We start from the raw sequence: 24,910 nt of genomic DNA on the forward strand, positions 1-24,910 counted from the left end.
GGCAAAGAAATCCTGCTGAGAAGTGTACAAGTACACGTTGAGCTCCTCGGCTACACAAAATTTTAAAAAGTTTTCTGTTCAAGCTGAAGCCATATTTATGGTGAATTGCCAGGAATATGGACATAATTCACACTGAACTGGCAACATTTATTAGAAACTGAGTTCTGCTTAAATTAAAAATAAACATGGAAATGGTCCACCCCTATTTTTCTGGCTATAAAATTCTGCTTCCACATTGGGGTTTTAATAAGTTGCTATTTAGTTTTATGCTAATGTAATTAGAAGTTAAACCATATGCTGTACCAGCACCTTGCCAATAACAACTAATTAAACTGTTTCACAAGCATCGACATTTTCAGGAAACAAGGGTGCACCTCTATAAATTATAATATCATAGAAAAGGTGATTTATTTAAAGATTCCCTTCCATTAAATTCCACATTTTTCCTCTGTTTTATGCGTAACAGGTCAAAATGAGTCTGTGACCTGGTTTAGGTAGTTTGTCGATGGAATGCAAAAGATGATAAACAGTTTTTGTGACGTAGAATGTTAGTAATTATTCAAGTACCTGTCCACTGCTAGACGCCCACTCATCTCAGGAAAAAAGGATGAGCAACAACGCCGCTGTGGCTTGTGCCAAGCTTAAACTTTGCATCACCTGCTGAACTCAGAGGAGTTGAGGAATAAATGGCTTCAATATTTTTTTTGGGGGGGGGGGGGGGGGGGGGGGGGGGGGGAGAAATTCCTAAGCATTTCGGAACCAGAATTGTGGTGTGTTTGGGCACATTTTGCGGAGGATGACTTTGTAAACAGGCGGCACGGTGGCCGACTGGTTAGAGCGTCAGCCTCACAGTTCTGAGGACCCGGGTTCAATCCCCGGCCCCGCCTGTGTGGAGTTTGCATGTTCTCCCCGTGCCTGCGTGGGTTTTCTCCGGGCACTCCGATTTCCTCCCATATCCCAAAAACATGCATTAATTGGACACTCTAAATTGCCCGTAGGCATGACTGTGAGTGCGAATGGTTGACCAGACGTCGGTCTAAGTACCAAGACTGACCTGTGAGAGGCAGCATGATGCCACTGGGCATCCAGACTGCCCAGAAATACAAAGAAGAAAAAAATGGAAGAAGCTTGGATCAGGGGGGAGGGCAACAGCTACGTGATGGTTTTCTATTGCATAATGGCATGTTTTGAAAATGAGAATGTTGCTACAAGAAGCCAAAACAAAAAATACAGAACAACCAGAAGGTAGGAAAGTTGGATTCAGGGAGACTGGCCAGAAGTAATGTGAATCTTTGTCAGTTCTAATAATGAGATTATTTTTATTCATATTGATTGGTTCTGTACTACACTAAGTACACTGAACATGCTCTTCATTTATTCAACAAATCACGTCGTCTTTTTCCTCAATCGTCTCTCTGCACTGATGACATAACGCCAAGATCCCATTAAACGAGACAAAACATTCTATATAAAGCAAAAGGGAGGCTGTGCTTCCTCTGTGTGATGTTCTTGTTTGTTCAAAGCACTTATCCTTGAGCTCGGAATTAATATGTTAATTATCTGCTGATCCGTTGGCGCAGTGTGGTGTAATTTTTAATGGCGAGTTGGTGTCTCTGGAGTGTTTATTAAAAAGAGCAGACAACATTTCTGTATAGGTGTTCAGACAAAGCAAAAGGAGAGTATTATTCACTTTAGTGTCCAGTGCTGCTTGTGTGCATGCCTGAAGGGGGCAATGGGTAGTAGTGTGTTAAAATGAGCATTAAGAATGGATGTTCCCATCTGGAGAACAAGGTACAGCAGAGCAGAGGAGAGCAGATTTCTTTTCTCATTTCAAGAGTTGAGGAACAATTTCACTTAGTGTCAAATGAAATATTCTCTGTATCTAAGAGTAAATTTAAAAAAAGAGAGGGACCGAGTGCGGAGGTGAAGGGAAAACGGTGCCGCCGTGACCTATTAACAAGTGTAATTTAGAGATTTCCGATTTTAGATCAGGGGAACGCCAGAGGAATGATGACAGAGGGAGAGATGGACAGAATGAGATAGAAGGTAAGAAAACGAAAAATAGACTGCAATGTCAAGAGGTCATTTAACAATGTGTTGATTATTGTGGTTGTGTGTATTGGTGGAAAAGCATGTGCTGCAATGCAGCATACTAAGAGATGTTTCTAATATTCTGTATATTTGTCATATCGTTAAATACGTAGATAAGCCAGTATCACATACAGTTCAAGTATCTCAGCATAACGCAGTACAGATCAACACCACTGCAAACTACAATCATAATAACAAACATAACAATCAAACAAAACCGAACATTATTATTATTATTATTATATGTAATAGTACAATTACTGATACAGATATGGTGCTGGTTTTTGTTTTGTTAGGTTTTTGCCTTTTTTCAGCATACAAGAGTACAGTGCAGGGAGTAGGATGCTGATCGCTTGGAGGTCAAACACAATTCACATCCCCTTACCCATAACTTAATATACATTCAGTGCTGTGCAAAATTCTTAGGTCACCATTAGATTTGTTGTTTTTGGCAATGCCATAATGATCACATATAACTAGAATGGCACAAATGCTACGTTCACACTACTGTATGTTCCCGGCGGCCACAGCAGCCCCTTTTATCTGAAATGTAGTCTGCCATTGGATTTTGGCCATTTTTCTTCCTCCATATTCAAGCCTTGCTAAGATTACTCACAGTCTATTACAGTATATGTAGTGGGCCGGGGTGGGAAGGGGCTACTGAGTCCCCGAGGGTCGAAAGCCCACTATGGTTTGGGCCACGGTCTGCCATGGAAGCCAGTTTTGTTGCGTTCACCCCATTTTACTACTGCCAACTAGGCGTCACATCCACACCGTGACTGCCCTGGCAAATTATTTGACAGTTTAAAAATCTGGCCAGGCATCCATGGCGATCACAACCTGTCCCGGTCGCCCATCTTGTCCACCCCGTTGTGTCATCTCCATCCCGTTTCATCCACAGTGGTCTGAAACGTTATTGCCGTGGCCGCCGGGAACATAGTGTAACTTCGTTAGACATGTTTTTCATACAAATATTTATTGTAATTATGACATTTCTAGGTTACCAATGGTGCACAATAAACTCATTTGCAGAGTGGTGTAAGAATGTCCTCACGCGGCACAAGAAGGCACGTTTAGCGACTGCCATATTTGAGGTTTTTCATTTGATTACTTTATATTTATGGCCTGTGTTTTTCATACAAATATTTACTGTAATTGACTTTAATGTTGAGTTCCAACGCAATCCAACTTTGAACAAGATGGCGGCAAAGCACTATTTTTGTCAAATGAAACTCCTCCACTCACTTCAATGTAGTTACGTGGCACCAAGATGATGCTTTTTTTTTTTTTTTTTCCCCAGCGAAAACCAAACGTTCCCCCTGAACAAAAATCAGTGAGTAGGTATATTTGCTCATGCCATATCTGTATATGACGGGTTGACTGTATCACAGTTAGTGTATAAGTTGAATACAAGTGATACAAAAAACTAAGTGTGACTTTCAAAGTTATTGTTGATGACTTGATCATAACTTCGAGGAGCGCAGGCACAACTCATCGAGTAACAATGAGAAGAACATCCCAAGTTTGTGCATCTTTCATTTAAATGCAGTCGACTCACAGCAAGTCGCGCGAAACCTAAATTAAGAAGTTCAACTTCCCGAATTCCTAAACAAACATGACCAAGTGCATATGTTATCTAATCAATAGGCAAAGTCGTTATACTCCACTCTGACATTAAGACATATCCAATCACTGGCGCTAACAGCAGCTTTCAATCAGCACCACCTGCTCCTCGCTCGATGCATTCGGAACAACAACACAGCGAAGAGGATGTTGTTTTTGTAAACGCTTCAACATCGCAGTAGTATGTGAGTCACACGCCAGCTTCGCTTCAACCCAGACCCACTGAGTGCGTTGGAGCTAATAAGTTCTGACATCAAAACTTGTCCAAGTTGATTAGATGGCCTTTAATCATGCAAACTTATCTGCAAGCATCCAAGCACTCTCTCTCGCTCTCTCTTTTTTTTAAACCCCTAATCAGCATCTCAGCTCCCGGCACTAAACATGAGGAGGAAGCCTGCAAACTGTTGCGACATGACCCCTGCAGTTGTTTTGACACACTGGAGTGCATTAAGCAGATTCTCTCCACAAAACAAAAAGTCAATCAGATCAGCTGTCACGTCACTGGCATATGCACAACACATTCACTGTACGGAGTCAAGGATCAGGACATCCGCCTACAACATTGACAGCTGACAAGTTTGAGGGAAAAAGTTGGATTTTAGAGTATTGTTTGATGTCAAGTTCTTCCATACCAAACTCCTTCCAGCATTGCTTTATAGAACTTGCTTTTTACACAAAAGGGCCTTCCCCAAATGGTTCACAAAATATTGCAATATAGAATGATGAAAAATGTACAGAAACATATTTAGATGTGCCATCTTTATGTCCTGTTGAATGTAGGTAGCCAAACAACCAATGAAAACATGTTTGAGAATCTATAATACCATGTTTATAATGAGAAAACTCACGCAGGCACAGGGAGAACATGCAAACGCCACACAGGGGGGGGCCAGGATTTGAACCCCGGTCCTCAGAACTGTGAGGCAGATGTGCTAACTAGTCTAATACCGTGCCGCCCCGACACTGAAAACAGTAAATGAAGAAGGGGAAAAGTTTTGTTTTTTTAATCCAATTTAGGATTGTGTATGCCACTGAAGTTGATTAATCAAGTGGTGTTTTTCTTATATTACATGCATAACATGATAGTTAAGCAATAAACTTTCATTGAGTTATCCACTATACTTACAGTAACTACTATGCTATACGGTACTTCTATTGCTACCATAAGGTGTTCATGCCTGTTTCTGTATTCACATGTATTTATGTGGAGTGAAAAAAAGGGCGAAAGGGTTGTGAAAGAATATTCCAGAATGCACGTTTGTGCTTCTTTTAAAGAGGATCTCCATTATATTCTTTAGTTTTTTTAATGTGACGATAGCCAAGCCACAAAAGGCTCACATTAGCAGCGGAGGATGCCTTCTTTGTGTGGTCAAAGGCCCATAAAGCAATCAAATATACATACAGCTCCTTATTTTATAACTCCACATCCAGTTTGCATTAGTGTGATTTATTAATGCAAACACAGAGGCAGCGTAAGAGTGGAGATGGGAGACGAAGGGACAGCAAAAGGTGGAAAAAAGAGGAACAAAATGTAAAGGCAATGGAAGCAGCGTGAGACAGAAAGAGGCTCAGTGCCAGTATTAAATATTTCAGCCATGGATTGCTGTGGGAACAAAAACAAAAAACAAAACACTTTTGATCCAAACTCCAAAAGGACTTTTATAAGACAAGCATTTCGTCAAGTTGGCTCGTGCTCAGTGGGATTCACTTGGGGGGAGAAAGTAGAGAAATGTTTTACTCACTAAGTGAATTCCCTTCAAGTGAGTTTTCTTCATTATGCTGGAGAAATGTATCTTTAAAAAATGCCGAGGGTGTTGCATGTGTAATATATTGAGCATATGAAAGATGTTCATTTGAAGTATTTGCTTTCATTAGTCTTGAAAGGAAACAAAAGCAGAAGACCTTCTGACTGGGGAAGACCACGGTAAAGGTATTTGTTCCAAGTTCAGTTAATAACTGCTATTAATGAGGCGATCTTAATTAAAAGAGGATGCAGCTTGAATGTAGAGTGGCACTCAGATGGCAAACCTCCACCTAAACTGAAGCATAAACTTAACTGGGAGGGGAAAAAAATACACCATATATACTGTATGTTCCTTTGTCTCTATGTTAGTAGGCTATTTCATGGATTATAGATTTGTTTTGTTCAGACACAAAAAAAAATCCTGTAGAGATGAAATTTCTTACCTTGCTGACAGTTTTTTTTTTTTTTCAAAATCGAAATCTAAAAACAGGTGTGAATGTGAGTGCGAATGGTTGTTTGTTTCTATGTGCCCTGCGATTGGCTGGCAACCAGTTCAGGGTGTACCCCGCCTCCTGCCCGATGATAGCTGGGATAGGCTCCAGCACGCCCGCAACCCTACTGAGGAGAAACGGCTCAGAAAATGGATGGATGGAAATCTAAAAACCTATTGACAAGAAGAAGACAAGATGAACTGGATAGAATGTGGATTATAAACAATGTTGTAAGTAGTTAAAAGTACTTCCTGGTTTACAGTTGGCTCATTTTTTCCACCTTCACGATTAAAGTCAGCTTGATTATTGGAAGGCTCGCATGAATATTCTGAGCAATCATCAGGTGATGTGGTGTATGTTAAGACTGATTTTTCTTTTCCAATCTGCCCGGAGACCAGTTGTTGCCAACAATCGTAAATGTTAAACCTGTTCAATATTTACAATGCCAGCCACGGACTTCTTCAAACTTTGCAAAGATGGTTTATGGATTAATAGTACATGGAGAGGGGCGGGGGGACATTTGGAAATCAATTTAGGATGGATGCCCACCGGTAAATGACAATTACACATTAACTGCCACAGAAATGTCCTTATTTAGCATGTTGTTGTACACTTTGCTCTTACTGTACACTTTTTCACCCTCTTCTTATGAGCGCTTACCAGGGTGTCAGATGATGGAAGAAGAACGACATATTCTAGTGTTACTTGAAAAAGCATTTTGAGTTGATTGGTAACTTTTTTTGAAATAAATTTTGAAACGTTATGTATTTTACCAAATCAACTAGTATTTGGGATGTTTTATTGGCTCTATGGTGCCTCAGTACACATTCCTGGGTTCCAGACGTTTTCCTGCCGAGAGGCCTGAAATCAAGTCATTTGAATTTCTTGAGCTTATTTACATCACTAGCGAAGAACTATGCCTACTTCTCCGCCCCGAGCTAGCGTTGTCAACATCACAAACACGTGTGTTCTAACAAGTAGTGAGGGATGGGTCTTCCACACAGAGGCAACCAATCAGAAGAAAGGGGGCAATCTTAGCCAAATACTGTATGGACAAAGTGGATACAAAATTGGGGCAATCTTAGCCAAATACTGTATGGACAAAGTGGATACAAAATTGGGTCAAACAGAAGTAGCTGTCAGAGGGGCCTTTTCTGGAAACTCGTATGACAAAACCAAGGTCTTTTTTTTTTTTTTTCAAAGAAATTGACACTGTTACTACTAAGTCCATGTTAGAGAGTCACTCTATGGAGGTCTAAATAGCCAAAATATGGGACCTTGAAATTAAAGACATACACTTCCAAACACCCACAGTGTATCCCACCAGGTGTTCTTAAATTGTTCAGGATTTTGTAAACATATATGGACCATAAAATTTGTTACAAAATAATAATGTTCCAATAATAACATCAGGGTTCGGAAAATAACTCATTGGCTGTGTGTGTCGGGCTACTGAATACGCTGCTCGGCAGACAAACTAATCTACTGCAGCACTTCATCGGGACTTTTGATGCGACTGCAAAGGTGGTTAGACAGACAAGTACTGCCTTTGTTCCATAGCCGCAGGAGGACTAAATGGAATGAGCGATGGTACCGCAAAGACCCTCTGAGAGCCTTCCCTCATTTCCTGAGCACAGGTATTTGACCAGAACTAAAGAGGCTTCTGGAGCCAAGATGAGAAGCTTGTTAGAATAAGAAACTCTAGTGGCACGGCTCATTATCAGCTTCTTTTGCGGCTCACTCGCTCGCTCTCGCCGTAAATCCCTCGCTGCTTTGCTCTCGCCCTGTCAGGTGGTGACATGTCAATACCACTCTGAGGGTTGACTCTCTAGAGTGAATACCAGAGCCTTTTTTTTTTTTTTAATTTTTATTCTTGGGCTATTGTCAAACTATTTTCTGGTAGCTAAGATTTTCCGATTGTCTTCTGATTATAACAAAAATACAGCAATCTGACAATCAGATTGAATGTTGCTTAAAACAGTGCTGTACACTTAAGGGTTTTATGTCACCAATCATTTGCTCTTGGAATGGATATTACCGTAATTTCTCATGTATAATGCGCATTTTTTTCCCCCAAAAAATGGTCAAAGGTCAGTGGTGTGTATTATACTTAGGTATAGGGGGAAAATGGGGGAGGGGGGGGGGGGGGGGGGGGGGGGAAATTCCCATTTTTTAAATGTATGGCGCCATCTAGAGGTTATGAAAACGCTGTACACTTTCATTCCAAAATGCCACCACCCCCGAGAGGTTATGAGAAAGGTGTACACGTTCATTCTCATATGCCACTGCCACCTAGTGGTTATAAAAAAAGGTGTAGCCTACACTTTCATTCGAATATGACTGCATATATGTACAGTTGTGCTCATAAGTTTACATACCCTGGCAGAATTTGTGAAATAGTGTTTTGTTTTTTAATATGACTGATGACTAAACAACCATCATCATTAATTGCTTTATGTTTTGTTTAATGATAATGCTTTTCTGAAAAGCTTGACCGTTTAATTTGAATCCCATTAAAATAAAATTAAACATGTTTCGCCTGGCCTTTCATGTTTTCTTTCAAGAATTGTACACATCTTACAAATTCTGCTTGGGTAATCAAACATATGAGCACAACTGTGTGTTTTCTCATTTACTAAATAAAAGTAGGGCTGTGGACTTTCAAAATAAGAGCAATTAAATAAAAATAAACTATTACATATTCAAATAAAGTGCTTCACTTCAGAATAATTATTTGAAAAAAAACTAACAACATACAGATAATAGTACAACCCGAATTCCAATTAAATTGGGACATTGTGTTAAACATCCCAACAGTGAAATACGGGTGTGGCAGTATTGTGTTATGATTCAGGAGGGACTGGTGCACTTCACAAAATGGGTGGTATCGTGAGGAAAGAACAATATGTCGAAATACTGAACCAACATCTTAAAACATCAGCCCTGACGTTAAAGCTTTGGTGCAAATGGGTCTGCAAAAATGGTTAATGACACAAAGCATACTGTCAAACTTGTTACACAGTGGCTTAAGGTTAACAAAATCAATGTTTTGGAGTGGCCATTGCAAAGACCTGATCTCAGTCCTATTGAAAATTTAGTGTCAGATCTGAATAGGCACGTGCAAGCAAAGTTGCCAGCAGCTTGGTTCAGTTACACCAGTTCTATCAGAAGGAATGGGTCAAAATTCCTGCCAATTATTGTAAGAACCTTGTGGAAGGATAGCAAAAACATTTGACCCTAGTCATGCAGTTTAAAGACAATGGTACAAAATACCTGTAGTGATCAATGAAATGTATGTAAACTTCAGATTTTTAAAGAAAGTAATACAACCCCAATTCCAATGAAGTTGGGATGTTATGTTAAACATAAATAAAAACAGAATACAATGATTTGCAAATCATGTTCAACCTATATTTAATTGAATACACTACAAAGACAAGATATGTCACGTTCAAACTGATAAACTATTGTTTTTAGCAAATAATCTTTAACTTGGAATTTTATGGCTGCAACACGTTCCAAAAAAGCTGGGACAGGTAGCAAAAAAGACTGAGAAAGTTGAGGAATGCTCATGAAACAAGTGTTTGGAACATCCCACAGGTGAACAGGCTAATTGGGAACAGTGCCATGGTTGAGTATAAAAGGAGCTTCCCTGAATTGCTCAGTGATTCACAAGCAAAGATGGGGCGAGGTTCACTTCTTTGTGAACAAGTGTGTGAGGAAACAGTCGAACAGTTTAAGGACAATCTTCCTCAACATACAACTGCAAGGAATTTAGGGATTTCATCATCTACGGTCCAGAATATCATCAAAAGGTTCAGAGAATCTGGAGAAATCACTGCATGTAAGCGGCAAGGCCGAAAACCAACATTGAATGCCCGTGACTTGAAACTCTACCATGCAAAGCAAAAGCCATTTATCAACAACACCCAGAAACGCCGCCGGCTTCTCTGGGCCCGAGCTCATCTAATATGGACTGATGCAAAGTGGAAAAGTATTCTGTGGTCCGACGAGTCCACATTTCAAACTGTTTTCGGAAATTGTGGACGTCGTGTCCTCCGGCCCAAAGAGGAAAAGAACCATCCGGACTGTTATGGACGCAAAGTTCAAAAGCCAGCATCTGTGATGGTATGGGGCTGTGTTAGTGCCAATGGCATGGGTAACTTACACATCTGTGAAGGCACCATTAATGCTGAAAGGTACATACAGGTTTGGGAGAAACATGCTGCCATCCAAGCAACATCTTTTTCATGGACGCCCCTGCTTATTTCAGCAAAGCAATGCCAAACCACATTCTGCACGTGTTACAACAGCGTGGCTTTGTAGTAAAAGAGTGCGGGTACTAGACTAGCTTGCCTGCAGTCCAGACCTGGCTCCCATTGAAAATGTGTGGCGCATTATGAAGCGTAAAATACCACAACGGCTGTTGAACAGCTGAAGCTGTACATCAAGTAAGAATGGGAAAGAATTCCACCTCCAAAGCTTCAACAATTAGTGTCCTCAGTTCCCAAACGTTTATTGAATGTTGTTAAAAGTAAAGGTGATGTAACACAGTGGTAAACATGACGCTGTCCCAGCTTTTTTGGAACGTCTTGCAGCCATAAAATTCTAACTTAATGATTATTTGCTAAAAACAATAAAGTTTATCAGTTTGAAAATTAAATATCTTGTCTTTGTATTGTATTCAATTAAATATAGGTCGAACATGATTTGCAAATCATTGTATTCTGTTTTTATTTATGTTTAACAACGTCCCAACTTCATTGGAATGTGTGCAATTTAATATTAAGAAACTACATTGTATAAATGTTTGGTCTTAACACATCTTTGATCTTTGCAGACATCTTTTTAAAAGTAATGATGAATTAATCAACTGATTCATTTACAATGAAGGACTCTGTTTTCATCTGCTCTGTGAAAGAAAGCCATTTTGTGGTCCTGTACACTTTCTGGGACATTGCACTGCAGATTTGCTGTTAATGAAATTGCTGTGTCTAATAACGTGAGGTCCAAACAGTGGTTCTATATGCAAATGAGTAATAAGGAAGCGGCTCTGTCCATTCACAGCTTAAAACAGGTGGAACTGAGGAACGTGCATACAGGTAGAAGGTCATGATGACACACAGAATAGAGCACTAGTTCAACTGGTGAAGTCTTGTCAATAAAACTAGTAGCAATAATAATAATAATAATAACTAATGCTCCTGTTTAGCTGTGAATCTTAATAGTATGGCGCAAGAGTAGCTTTGTCTAGGCTTTTTGTACTTTTGATCCAAAGGGTTCCTAAGGAAAAAGCATCCAAATACTATATAAGCGGATCATTATCAGTCCACAGCTCAAAATATGTATATCTAACTCCCAGCAGTGCACCAAAATGAAGGGGAAAAAAATCTCAACAATGAAGCAGAGACAACTCACTCAAAACAGATTACTGCCACATGTTCAAACAATAAATCACCAACTTGACAGAAGAACTATGACTGTGGTGTGAAGATGCTCTAAACAGGCACTCAAACAGAAATGTACAGTATTATTAAGAAGAATGCTGAAGCACAAAATACAAAGTACTGGGGGTCTTCCATTTACATACAGTATGTGGGTTTGTAATTATTTTTGTTGTTGTCACCTTTTCAATTGATTATTTCATATTCATTCTTTAGAAGTGTTTTTCAAATAAATATTTACTGTAATTATGACTTTACTACTGCATTAGCATAGGTTAGTGATAGAGACTATGTCAGTGGCATAGGAACGGAAATCCACCGTAATCCAAAGACCCCTTATGTGTGGATGATATTTTCCTGAATGTCACTTCTTTATTGGTTTATTCACCATGACTTTGTCATGGACTTGTAGTTTTGCAATCCTTCCGCTTTTAATCTGTCGCATTCATAGAAGAGTGGCTCGACAGGCGTTCAAAACCTTCCTATTTTTGCATATTTGTCTTGCCGCCTCAATTGCAACAACAACTCAAATTTTACATCAATGAGAAAACATAAAAATAACACAGTTGCTGGTGTGGTCCCAGAAAATTGGTTAGCTTGAGTGTGGTATTTTTTTATTTTTTGGTATTATTTAAAAATAATATATAGTCGTATGCACGTGTATGAAAGAACCAGGACACTAACAACTGGAAATAAAAACTCTCTCTGTCTGGGGATTTATGGCCCTGTCAGGGTCACCCAGGTCAAACGGGTCCAAGAAGAGGGACTAGACAAAGCATGACTTGGAACCTCTCTCTGATGAACACAGTTAATTGGAAGACATTTTCCTTCGCCAGGGTGTGGGTACATATAGACAACCAACCACTCAGAATCACATTCACACCGGGACACTTTTGTTTAGTCTTCAATTACTCTAACAAGCATGTTTTTGGAATGTGGGAGAAAGTCAGAGTACCCTGGGAAAAAAAAACACGCAAACACAGGAAGAACATGCAAACAACCCAATCTGTGATTTGAACCTCCAAACTTCACAACCGTGAGACAGCTAACCAATTACATGCCGGCCTCTGCCTATTGTAAAGTAATGCACCACATATATTCTTGTCAATGTCAGGCATTCAATAATCAGATGTGCCAAGAGTACTCGGACTTCAGTAGAGATACCAGTGCAAGACAAAAAAAAAAAAAAAGGCTGGTAGTAGTATTGATTCAATTTCTGTCATTAAAGTGAAATGGATTTAGGTATAAAAGTAGAAAGTAAAAATACATTACAGGGTGGAAAAAGTAAGAGAACCCTTAGATCTAATAACTGGTTGGTTCTCTTTTGGCAGCCTTTAGCATCAACCCAACATTTGCTGTAGTTGCAGATCAGACTTGCACAACGATCAGGATGAATTCTGGCCCATTCCTTGTTGTAAAACTGTTGCACTTCAGCAAAGTTCCTGGGATGTCTGCTGTGAATAGCTCTCTTTAGGTCATGCCGCAGCATCTCAATCGGGTTGAAATTAGGACTGACTGGAAATCCTTCAAACATCCTCCATTAGATTTTAACACTATTGCGAAGTTTTTATTCTAATAGCACTTCTCCATGATCCAGGGTTATGCACAAAGATAGTTTCCAAATCAAATCAGGAGTCTCCTACTTTTACCTGTAGAACCAGACAAAATATCTGCAAGCATGAAAAGACAAACCAAATGACAGCGACAGATGCTCCAACAATTTCATTATCCTTGTGAGGGACAGCACGTAGCTCAGCTCTCGCGGGCAAGGATCAGCACTTTGCCTCTGACTCTCTAGCAAACCACCTCAAGTGCCACCGTGTGTCATTGCAACCAAACGTGTTTGACTACAACAAATGCCAGTCTAACAAGCTCGCCCTCTGTCCCCGACATCCTCTACCTGGCAAACACGGGAATGTTTAATGCTCTGTCCGCCGCCCCGCATGCTAAGGGAAGTGTTATCATCGGTGTGGGCAGTCATGCAGGAAATGAACAACATGCCCGGACCCTGACAAGGCACCGCTAGCCAACATTGGCTGGAAGGCCGGCAGGATGGTAAGCTGAGAGCAGATGTAATCACTCAGGAGATAAGGATGCAAGGCAGACGAGGAAAAGAAGAGTGTCGTGTCATCCTGCATCTGCGATTTAATAACACCATGTTCTTCCACAACACACTTGAGTGTGCATGTAAAACTTGCATGGCAGCAATGTGGAGAGTTTAAACCCGCGGTTACTTTGAGTGTCAGGTACAGTAATGGCCCGGAGGTGTGTGTATCTGTGAGAGTGTGTTAGTGTGTGTGCATTGGAAACTTTCAAATAATAGCTCGAGGCAACATAGAAGATGAATCTCTCATCTCTCAATACCAGGGCTTCCCCTCCACCTCTCATTAAATTTGTAGCCCTTCTCTCGACTTAATTTGTAATTCTCACCGATCCATTGAAAAACTTCGAGAGAAGTGGAATCGCTCAAACATTAACTTGAATGGCACTCAGTAGAGCACACATCTCCAACAAGGCTCAACAGTCCTAAACATGCCTGCAATTGTATAATATAGTATTGGGGGACTATTCCACGCCACTGCAGTAATTGGTGGTAAATTCATTTTAAAAATGGGTGCCACCTGTCTCACACAGCAAGATTCTTGACAGCAGCGGCCTCTACTGGATCAGGTGAGTCATTGTCCTAATACACATTGACTGTATCATGGAAAAGTCAAGGTAAATTCCTTAACCTGTTACTTTTTGTAGATCGACACACAAGCTTAATGGGTTTTTCCAATTGGCTGTGGTTTTTGCACAATATTGCTCAGTGCAATACAAAGTAACTAAGCAACAAACTGCATTAACAAACACACGTGTTCCATGTTTTGCTTGATTGCACGTCCTTATCATCAATAATATCTCAGTAGTGTGAACAATCTATGTCTCCCTTAAGCAGGGTACACACATACCGATTTTTATCTTACCCGATATTTTAAATGTGACAGACAAAATATAACGAGGAGAAAATCATCAATTGTGTGTGACCAGGATGCCACCGGAAGCTCGCACTGTTGCCAGAAGACAAATAGAGGAGCAACTGGTTGTGTTGAGTGCTTGTATAACATGTCCCCCAAACCATTCACCACAATACAAATGACAAGAGCAGCTTGTAACCACAATGTCGTGATCAGATAAGCTAATAGTCGTCGACCTCGTTTCTTCTATTTCTTCTTCTTGTGTTCGTCCTTGTTTGATTTGAATGGCAGTTGGCAACCAGCATGCAGGTGCATTCCCGCCACCTACCAAACTGGAGTGTAGATCAGTAGATACACTTGATCAAAGCCCCAAGAAGATTCTAAATATTAAATGCAGGTTTATTTTCTCTTATTACTGACATCAGTTTGTACAGATTTTAACTTCTAATGATTCGTATTATTTACTTACCGTGCTCCCACATTTAGTAACTCCCTCATACATCTTTATCTTCGGTTTTCATTTTTGTTTGTGGTGGTGAAGTTTTTATGACCTCTACCATGACAATATAAACTCTTTTTTTTTAATCCACAATCAGAATGTCTGTCTTGAATGTTTTTGCATCCCTTACCTTCTCATATGCGTTAGTTGGTTTGTAATTTACTTGTTCCATTTGCCCGTTGACTTTCTTGACAGCTTCAGCAATTGTTGTACCCTCAAACATTTGAATCTGCTGCACCACCTCCACCTGGCCTCACAGTTAGGGTCCTTTCCACAGTTACAGCATTTTAGTGTAGCCCCTTCTGTACATTTCCCATATTCATGTTCCCCAGCTGTAAAACAGCATCACATATACCCTATATACTGTACATCCATGTTTGCAGGCTTTCCTCGTAAAAGTTTATCATAACGGGCAAGCTATCAATTTTCTCTCTGTCCCATGTGTTTTTTTAAGCGCCTAACCTCAATCACCCATGACCACCTCACATTTGTCACATTCGTGGGTATCCTATTCCGAGATGACTTCACAGACGTCGTTTTGGTATCAATGGCTAACCCCTTCCACTCGTTTCCCATCCATTCTGGTCAGATTTGCAATTTGTTGTTGTGTATGCTTCCTTACAGATAATCAACAACTTCCCAAGATTTGGTTAGTTGAATGAAGTGCCACACAACCAAACAAAGCACCTTCTTGAGTTAATTTCACTATTGCTTTGTATTATTAGGGCTGCACGATATTGGAAAAAAATTACACTGCGATTTTTATTTTTATTTTTAAACCTGCAATATATATTGTGATGTGAAATAATACAGGATCAGTGTTGGGAAAGTTTTCTACACGAACTAGTTGAAAGTTTACTTCCTGGTCCAAAAATGAACCCGTTTATAGTTTTGTTTCTTCAATATGTTGCTGATGGGCTATTATCATCAAAATACTGGCATTTCATTTCCCCTTTGTTGCCAGCCATTCAGTCCACACTAACAGCCAGCTGCAGCTTTCGCCCTACAATCTCAAAAATTTAAAACTTTTTTAAAATTAGGAATTAAAACAAAAACAGCCCAAAAAAAAAAACAAAAAAAAAACACAGTATTACAATAACAATGGTGAAAGGACTGATAACTTTGCATTCCTTGCACCTCTGGCTGAAAAAAAAAGGATCTACTCTTATATTACAAAACAAAATAAATTACATATACGCTCTCATTTACGCAGTGTCCCTGAATGCACCTAGTGTCATTTTTGAAGAGCAAAGTAGGAAATGCAGCCGGCATATTCTTTTTATTAGCATGTCCATACAGGTCCCTCTGCTGGTAATGTTTTATATTACAATTGATTCACTGTATATTCCAGAACACCAACATCGCAGCAGACCCTGCGATGTGACTACTGCACACACGTCCATCGCAATGACAATGCTCAAACAAAATATCGTGCAGCCCTACTTTGAATACATCGTTTTTCTCATTATCCGATTCCTCCGAATAAGTAGACGCTTGCTGTTTTTTGTGTTTTTATGCTTATGTGTGTCTTAGTATCTTACTGTAGCCTAGCTTTCATCTCTCACACCATCTACTGTACTTCTAAATCACGTCCTGTTGCATTACCTCTGATATTTACGGTCTATTCAATCCAGCTGTTGCTAATCTGCCTCGACACAAGGCTCTTGCCTCCCTCTTCCTCCCATTTCTTCTTTTACTACTAAGCTTATTTCTTTGTATTTTCCGGACTGTCTGGACACTCTGTGGCATCACGCAGCCCCTCACAGGTCACTCTTGGTACTATGACAGACATCTGGTTTCGGGCAAGAGACTTGTAGATTTTGACGAAGATATATTGTTATGTTTGTGTTGTGCTTTTGTTGGTCATCTCGAGGACACCAGATAGATTTTTTTCCCTCATTGTGTGTCTCTCACATTTAAAACACTGTTAAAAATCTGTATGTGTGTATCTTGCTTTAGATTGCTTAATGTCATAGCCTATACTGCTCATATTTCTCATACATTTCAGTCTCAGCAAGAAACTAAGGCAACTATGGTATATGACACCACTAATTTTTGCAGTGTAGCCACTCTGCGTTCCCCGCTTCACCACACACTAAATTTGCAGACGTTATGGCCGTCAAGAGAGTTCAAGCAAAGCAGGATGATTAAACCATTTATTAACATGTATCCACCGAGCTGATGACATGTGTCACATACCCACTGTTGTGTCCACAAAAAATACACACACACTACAACAACCACAGAAACAAAATTACTGAAGTGCTGACCACCTGCCCAAATGTTGACAATACAATGTCACCTTATAAATAGCCAGTAGGTCTGCTTCATTGATTCTCTGGGATTAAATGAACATCCCTCACACCTTTGAGTTGGTAAACAAGCCCAATCCGTTAGGTTGACACCTACTATTGGAGCTATAGGCGCGTGGACACAATTAAGCTCAAATCACAGAGAATGACTCATCATTTGCTCTTTTACACGCAGCCAACTGCGAATTAAAATAACATAAAGCACTTACACGTCAGCTGCAACAGTCTCATGCCGGCCAACTACCGCTTAGTGCCGTTTAATTTAGGACCTCCACACCCGTCCATGAGCACCTCACCTACACTCACACAAGAGACTAGTCTGCAAAATAACAATGAACCACAGAGACACACTTTTGCCCTGAAAAGATGCATGCCTACACACATTGTTCAATAATGACTCTCATCTTGCTACTGTGACCTGCTTTTCTACCACTGAGGCCCCTGAAGGCATGCCACCACCTCAGTTTAAAAGTAACAAATAAACACTTCCCCACATTGACAGCCTCCAAAAAGCAATTTAAAGGAATTAAGTTTTAATTAACATGCACAGACACCTTCACTTATTAATTTATATTCACAGAGGACCTCCCCCGTGAAAAAAAACAACAGAATTTACACGCACAAATACACAAGTGACACGTTAAAACAGGAAGCCTGACCTCGCCCGGGACCTACAAGGGCAAAGCTGAGCACGCAGAGGGTCAATAAATGTAGAGCTATGCGCGTAATGAATAAGTTACACACGCCTATTAGGACAGGCAGCAGTGATAAATGCCTCTCATTCACTCATTAGACCGTTGGCTGTCAGCAGGAGCAAAAGGGACCGAGGGCCAGAGAGGTAACCTCATTTGGTTTTTAACAGCCATGTAATCCATTTCCTTACTGGAGATGAATAAGCTCCTGTCCACGGACGGTTTATTTATGGTCAAATTAAACACGGACGCTGTGACAGCCAAAGCAAAGGGTGGCCTCAGTACATATTTAGTCCTAATGGGAACAACAGGAGTGAGCTGGACAAAAAAAAAAAATAAATTTAAAAAATTTAAAAAAAATTTAAAAAAACTTGAGGAAATATTTATTTAACTACAAAACATTTTTGCTCCTGTGGATAAATTCCACTTTCTACTGACTTACACATGCTATACTGGCATAGGTCGGACATGCATACACATGTACACGTTGACCCTTTGGATATGCACACTGATGGAAAGATGTCAGAGCACTGGGTTTTTATACGAAGAAAATTGGTTATTATTTGCACAGACAACATAAATCATTAAAAATGTCCCTCAAATAACATGTTAACCATCTAGCAGGCAAAATCGCTTAGATTCTTTGCAGGATACAAATTGTATAGTTCAAGGACACAGCGCCGAATGAAAAGCCGCAATGTCACAGTGGACAAGACTATCCAAACTTTGTGACAACGCTGAGGTAACCTTGCACTAGTCTGAAAAGAGGGAATTAGGAGCCCTTGACCACTCATTGATCGCCTGTAGTTTCTCCTGAGAGCCACGTTATCATTGAACAGGTTATTAACTCTAGAACCTTTGCCTGGAGTTGGCAGTCCAATCTTTTTAATCTACACCACTGGAGGCCGATTTAAAGCAGGCAGCTTAAAACAATCCACCATTTTAGGCTGCAAAAGACCCGTTTTCCCCGATGCAAGGACTATCTCCATGGAGAATCGATCTCTTGGGTAAATCATTCATTCAAACAGCAAACAGTCAACCAAGAGGCCATTACAGCTCCTCTGGGAGAACAATTTTTTATTTAATTTTTTAAACCAATCAATGCTCTTAATTCTGATCTTGACCGTCAATGATTACACTCTTGGATTTCAGACAGCAGTGTCCCATTTCAAGTCAACCTGTCTTCATTCTTTCTTATACGACCTCACTCTGAGTCAAGAGAATGCACCAGAGGGTGAGACAAAAGCTAACAGATGTCAACCAGAAAAGAATCAAAGTTCAAAGTTCAACATGTGAGGAGAGAAGCTCAAATTTAGATCGCAGAAACCTATTTAATTTTTTGGAGAGCCACTCAGAGAATAATCACAGTAGAGGAAGTTCTTACTCTTCTCAATTTACGGCCAAGTGCTTTTCATACAAATATTTACTTTAATTATGACTTTACTGCATTACCGTAGGTTAGTGATGTTCTGACTGAAGTACAAATTCCGGTTAGGCAACAGCAATGGAATGGTCATAAAGTGAGGGTACCCTGTTCACTAAAATTCAGTTCAAATCCGGATACCTGGCCATGACAAACAAAAGAAAAAAAAAGAAACTCCTCTGGTGTTTGATTGGGCTATTCCATACAAACTCATTCAAGGAGGTCATTATGGACCTTGTTTGGTGCCCTGGGGCACAATCATGCTGCCTTCTGCAAGTTGTCCTCACAAAGTTGGAAGCATAGATTTGCCCAAAAAAACCGTCTTGGTGTGCGCTCAAGAATTAAGTTTCTGCCCAACGCATGATTGCTTTGTTTTTCTCAGTATGCGTAAATGTGGTGACTAACTTGTGATACATTATGCAAAAACCGCAATAGCCAATTGCTCAGCTTCAGGTCTCTGCCTAATTGTCTATCGTTCTGTTTCACGTCAGAACCACGGAGTCCGTGGCTCAGCAGAACTCGGTGATGACCACACACATACCGGTTATGATTTAGGATTATAACTATTGGACAGGTTTAACATTTACAATTGTCAGCCCCAAACATTTTCCGAGCAGCAGGGAAAAAAAAATACTCATTAACACACTCCACACCACAGCATAACCCTTCAGGATAATCGTTCGGAGACATCTGAGAATCGGGCCTTTGCTCACGGAGCGAAATCGATTGTCGATATGTAGGTAGGGAGGGGTATTTGACTAAATTTCCAAAATTAACTGTGTCTGCGTGGATGTACGGTAGCGCAACTTTCTAGTTAATGTTGATCTTCAGACTGTACACTAGTTGAGACTGAATAAACTGTGCCTCTGCTGATTGCAGCCAATCAGTGCACACTAGTCTGCTTCAATTGCTCCACAACACAATTATTCAAAACAATCAAGGCCTCACAATGTACAAAATTCTTAAAGATCTATTAAATAAGTCTGAGAATGCTACTTGTCCACATAACATTATTCCATTGTTCTTTACTTTCTTCTTTTATTTATTCACTGCATATTTTAGTCTTGTTTCGTACGGTTTTTATCCTATTTTTGAAAACACAAAACTTGAACTTAAATTCACTTTTACTTTTGATTTTCCATCAATACTAAGTTGTTTGACAGAACAGCATCAAATCTTCACAGAACAAAGTGCGATCTAAACACTAAATGGGAAGCGAACGATAATCTTACAGCCTTACAGTAAACCAAACCACAACCATACAACCTTCTCCGTTCAACTGCACATCCACTGGGGTTTGACTCATGAATATGTATGCATCAAGACACACAAATACACGTCTTTTTAAATCATGACACGTGATTTTTGTGCCAATGTGCCACGTACGGTACACAAAAGCATGCAGAGTGCATTCATGCATGAACTTCCACTCAAATCTCGTAATCCGTATTTCCTATGAACATACAGTACACGCAGTACCTCAGAGACACTGTTCCCTTGTACATAAGGGAGAGAAGAAAAGGGAAATCCTGCGGTGCCATCCTGCAGGAAACAATTAATTATCAGTCCATCACAGCAGAGGTAAAGGAGAAACCTCTTTAGCGGGATGTCAGTAAAGACCAAGCATTTGAGAGAAAACGTCCACGGCGCTCTCATTAGAGAGGCTCTGATCACAAGGCAGCTTGCTGACAGCACATACAAAAACAGCCATTTGTCTATCAATTCATCTTTCTATTCACCCCCTCCTTCAATTCCTCCCCCCCCCACCTCATGCTTTCTCCTCTTACAACCAGCGGAACTGTGGTAGTCAACATCAAAAGTAGGAAAGAATGAGGCAGATCATTAGCGAGAGAAGACCGTGGCAATCATTTAGACGTCGCTGCGGAGGGGAAATTGCCACGCCTGTCGAGAGGGAACACGGAGGGAGGAAGGATGGAGTCAAAATAAGAGGAAGGTACAACTGATGCCCCAAACGAAGATGCCAGATCACAAAAGGCAAATCTGATTGGGTGATAACACGTGGGTTATCGTGTGTGTGATGAGGACGGATATCAACCTCTCGGCCTCCAATCAACACGTCCCTCTGATCCTCCCCACAGAGCCCACAGGTGTGGGTGTGCGAGGAGGCCTTGTTTGGGACCGTAATTGACAGGGAGCGAAGATGAAACGTGTAAGCGCAGTCATGTTTTAAACATGATGCCAATAACTGCACACACTACACAGGTTTCAACGCTTAACAAGTAGGGGTGTCATCGACCCCCAATGCCCTTCTTTGACTTATTGACATTATGATGCGAGAACAACACCCGTTTCCTAAAAAAAACTGAACATGATGTGCGGGCAGTCCTTTATTACAAGAAAGGGCAGACTTATCATTTGGCAAACACTGTCAATTGCCTGGGAACGCCAAAGGTGTCATCAAAACTGATTAATAAGGTTTTCTTCGATTTAAAGCATTTATTATTGTTTTAGTCTTAATTCACACAGTTTAAAAATGCATCAAAATTCTTATTTTATGATCATTTTGAGTGCTCCACCCCTCTCTTCTCATGCAATGGACTACTCCATATTCTTACTGTGCATGTGCAGACTTGAGTTAAGAAGAGAGCAGAAAAACAAACTTGCCGCACTGTTATAGGAAGTGGAGTGGAGAAAAGAAGAAGGTGAGCAGAAAAACAGTTTACAACAAAACTACAATGTGCGTAACCAACAACAACAAGAAGCCAGAAGCTCTTGCCAGTTGCAGTAGCACTGCTGTCAGTGACAACTGGGGAGCATGCAATATCTCTATTATTATTATTGGAATACAATAAAATACAAGAAAAAGAAAAAGCATGTATCTTCCTCTGCACGTCCATCATGTGTAATCAAAGTTCTTTTCACACGTTTTATCAGTTGGAAGTCAGTAAATTCAATTCTGAAAAAAGTACATTTGTTTGGTGAGCAATTACCGTGATGATTACATTTTTTACGGCAAGTTCTGAGCAAAACACTTGCTAGTCTTTGGCATAAAACAACCGTCAAACAAAAGAAAATAAAGAACTGACAACAATAAAGCTGCCATTCTGTCAGAATTAATAATAATAGTAACCAACCAACTGCATCAAGAGTCAAAAAACAAAAAACACAAACCATCTCTGTTGTGGTTATTGTTTTGATCCTAATAACAGTTTTGCATTGCTTTTTACACCCGTGAGTTTCTGCGGGACAAATAAACCCCTCCAGCATACACAGAAAACTGTTCTCCTTTTTAACCCCCAAAATGCAATTAGCCATTATTATGTCCCTCTGTAATCTGCCTAGTTCGTTTTATTTGCCTCTCAAACAACAGAAGCCTATCTCACTGGTATTTACACAGAGTGCTGCTTCTGTCCCCAACCCATCTGCGCCCTACAGCGGTGGCAAACAGAGTCAAAGTTATCGCCACCCCTCTCGCAAATAAAGAAATAAAGAAAGAAAGAAAGAGGCTCACGGTGGTGTTTGCCAAGGCCTCACACCGTTAAAGGAGAAGTTAGACACCAGAGTCCTTGAGAAATGCATCAGAACCGATATGGCCTCTGCAATGGACTCATGACACCTCTCTGCTTGAGAGCAAAATATGGACGAGCAACCTCTGTGCGCATGTGTGTGCGTTTTACCGTCATTGCCCTGGCTCCCCTCTCTCTTCAGCATCTGCACCGCCCCCACATACTTCTTCAACTGGACCTTCAGGACCTCATTCTCCCTGCACAAATAGACACACACAGATATCACATAACCAATAACGGCTAATAATAAAGAGGTTGTGGGTGCGGTATTGGGTGGTATGGAGGTTATTTATACGTTTTCCCTGCCTAATATTCTTACTGGAAATCCATTAGGGACTAGATCAGATTGGTTTCAGACTAGATTTGTAACATCAAGCTCACTGTGTGAAATGGTGTGTTTTCTGGGGAAAATATGCTGCCCTTGCCAGTTAAATTGAACAGCCTTTGTCTGGCTCCATTGCCACCCCCCTTTCCCTAATTCTTCACCGGTGATTTTTGGTGCCCCGCTTATCAGACCTCATTCCCCACCAACAAAGGGACCGCCTGCACAGAGACCTCTAGCATCCGCAGGAAAAGCTCTCTGTGGAGTCGTCCACACCGCCGTTATCAGACCCGCCGATGGCCCAGGCGTTGTTCCGGCCTGATTACATTATATCGAATACACGCTGCTCCACTCAATGTGTGCGTTCATGGGGAAACAGAGTCGGCCACTTACACAGATATTGGAATGTGTCTCATTTTACTGGATGAGTGTCAAGTGTGATATTAACACCAGCGGGCAGATGAATGTGTCTGTGCGAGCAGGCCTTGCTTGCGCTAGGGTTGCAAAATCCATTTAGAGCTTTTCCTTATTAATAAACCAGTCATGAACAAAAATGAAAAAAAATTGGCTTTTCAGCTCAAAACAGTGCGCGTCACTGTTTGTACAAACATTTGCTCTTAAGACTGATTTTTAAAGGGTAACGGCAATATTTAAATTTAAACAATTTATGATTTATCATCCAATCATACAGGTTTGCTTCAAAGCTTTAATGTATAGCGACAAGTCATCACTGGCATAACCTTTGACTGATGATTCAATACGCTGAATTTGTATAGTCTGTTGACCACTGAAAAATCCGCTATGATTGTCTCCCGAGTAGTCGAGCATAAGAACTAGGAGGAGATACCAAGAAGGCAGCAGTGAGACGTGCCGAGGGGGATTTCCTATTAAAACATGACATTTACATTTACAACATGTCAGCCCGCGTCAAACTTTAATAGGCAGCACACAATTTAAGATACTGCGCTGGGGTTCATTCCCATCAGCATTTTTTTGTTCTGTTTGATCCCTTAATCTTTTATTTACAGTAAATGTCCCCTTCCCTGAATAAATGACTATCTAGAGAAACAATACTAAACCGCTGCTGTCTCGCCATGGTTGTATTTTGTTGTTGGTATCAGTGGCCCGATAATGCACTCGTTTTGTTGAATTATTGATCCTTGAAATGCTGAAATGTTTTCTGCTGATGTAATGCGCTGGCTTGTTGTGTTATTCAAGACACAGCTTGAGCTGAAGTATGCACATAAATTCCAAATGTAGCTAGCAATAGAAATGCGGAATTATTGGTACTTAACTTTAAGAGTTAAGGATCAGGCCTAATTATGGTGATCTTCTTTTAATTGGTAACATTTGGTGAACAGAGCAGGCTAATAAAAATAAAATAAAATAAAAAGACCTAAAGGCGTAAAACACTCTCTTCCAAAAGGATTTTACATTAAATAACTAATTAACCTCAATAACCTTTATTTTTGCACCAGATTATGCATCGGCAACCCAAGTAGTATCTGATTTAAATGTGTTTTGTATTTTTTTTTATTGTATTATTTTTGTGACATGTAATTGTAAATTTGAAGATTATGGTGAGCTTGTAACATTCAAATGTTTTTTTGCTCAAAATAGGTGCTGATGTGAGACAACCGCCTGCATGTTACAGCCCCGATGTCCGTCCCAGTTGGAGGACTATTAGTGTGTGTGCTGCAACATAATAACTTTAGCTTAGCTGTGTGTCAGTGAAAGGTTTAGTTCTATATGGATGTCTTTAGGGTTAGGGTTTAGGTTAGTTGT

The 24,910-nt window shown here is 40.3% G+C and overlaps 1 protein-coding gene across 3 annotated transcripts in view; it reads right to left on the reverse strand.

Moving 5' to 3' along the window:
* Window positions 1-24,910, reverse strand: part of snx29 (sorting nexin 29) — a 136,197-nt gene that overhangs the window by 78,828 nt on the left and 32,459 nt on the right. For all 3 annotated transcript variants that reach the window (XR_009785631.1, XM_061755925.1, XM_061755926.1), the window contains exon 14: window positions 22,915-23,000. Coding sequence is in view for 2 of the 3 variants with exons in the window: in XM_061755925.1 (XP_061611909.1) it covers window positions 22,915-23,000 (86 nt within the window). In the remaining variant the exon portion in view is untranslated. The remainder of the gene's footprint in view (window positions 1-22,914; window positions 23,001-24,910) is intronic.

The sequence above is a fragment of the Phyllopteryx taeniolatus genome, chromosome 19 (assembly GCF_024500385.1).
Source record: "Phyllopteryx taeniolatus isolate TA_2022b chromosome 19, UOR_Ptae_1.2, whole genome shotgun sequence".
NCBI lineage: Eukaryota > Metazoa > Chordata > Actinopteri > Syngnathiformes > Syngnathidae > Phyllopteryx > Phyllopteryx taeniolatus.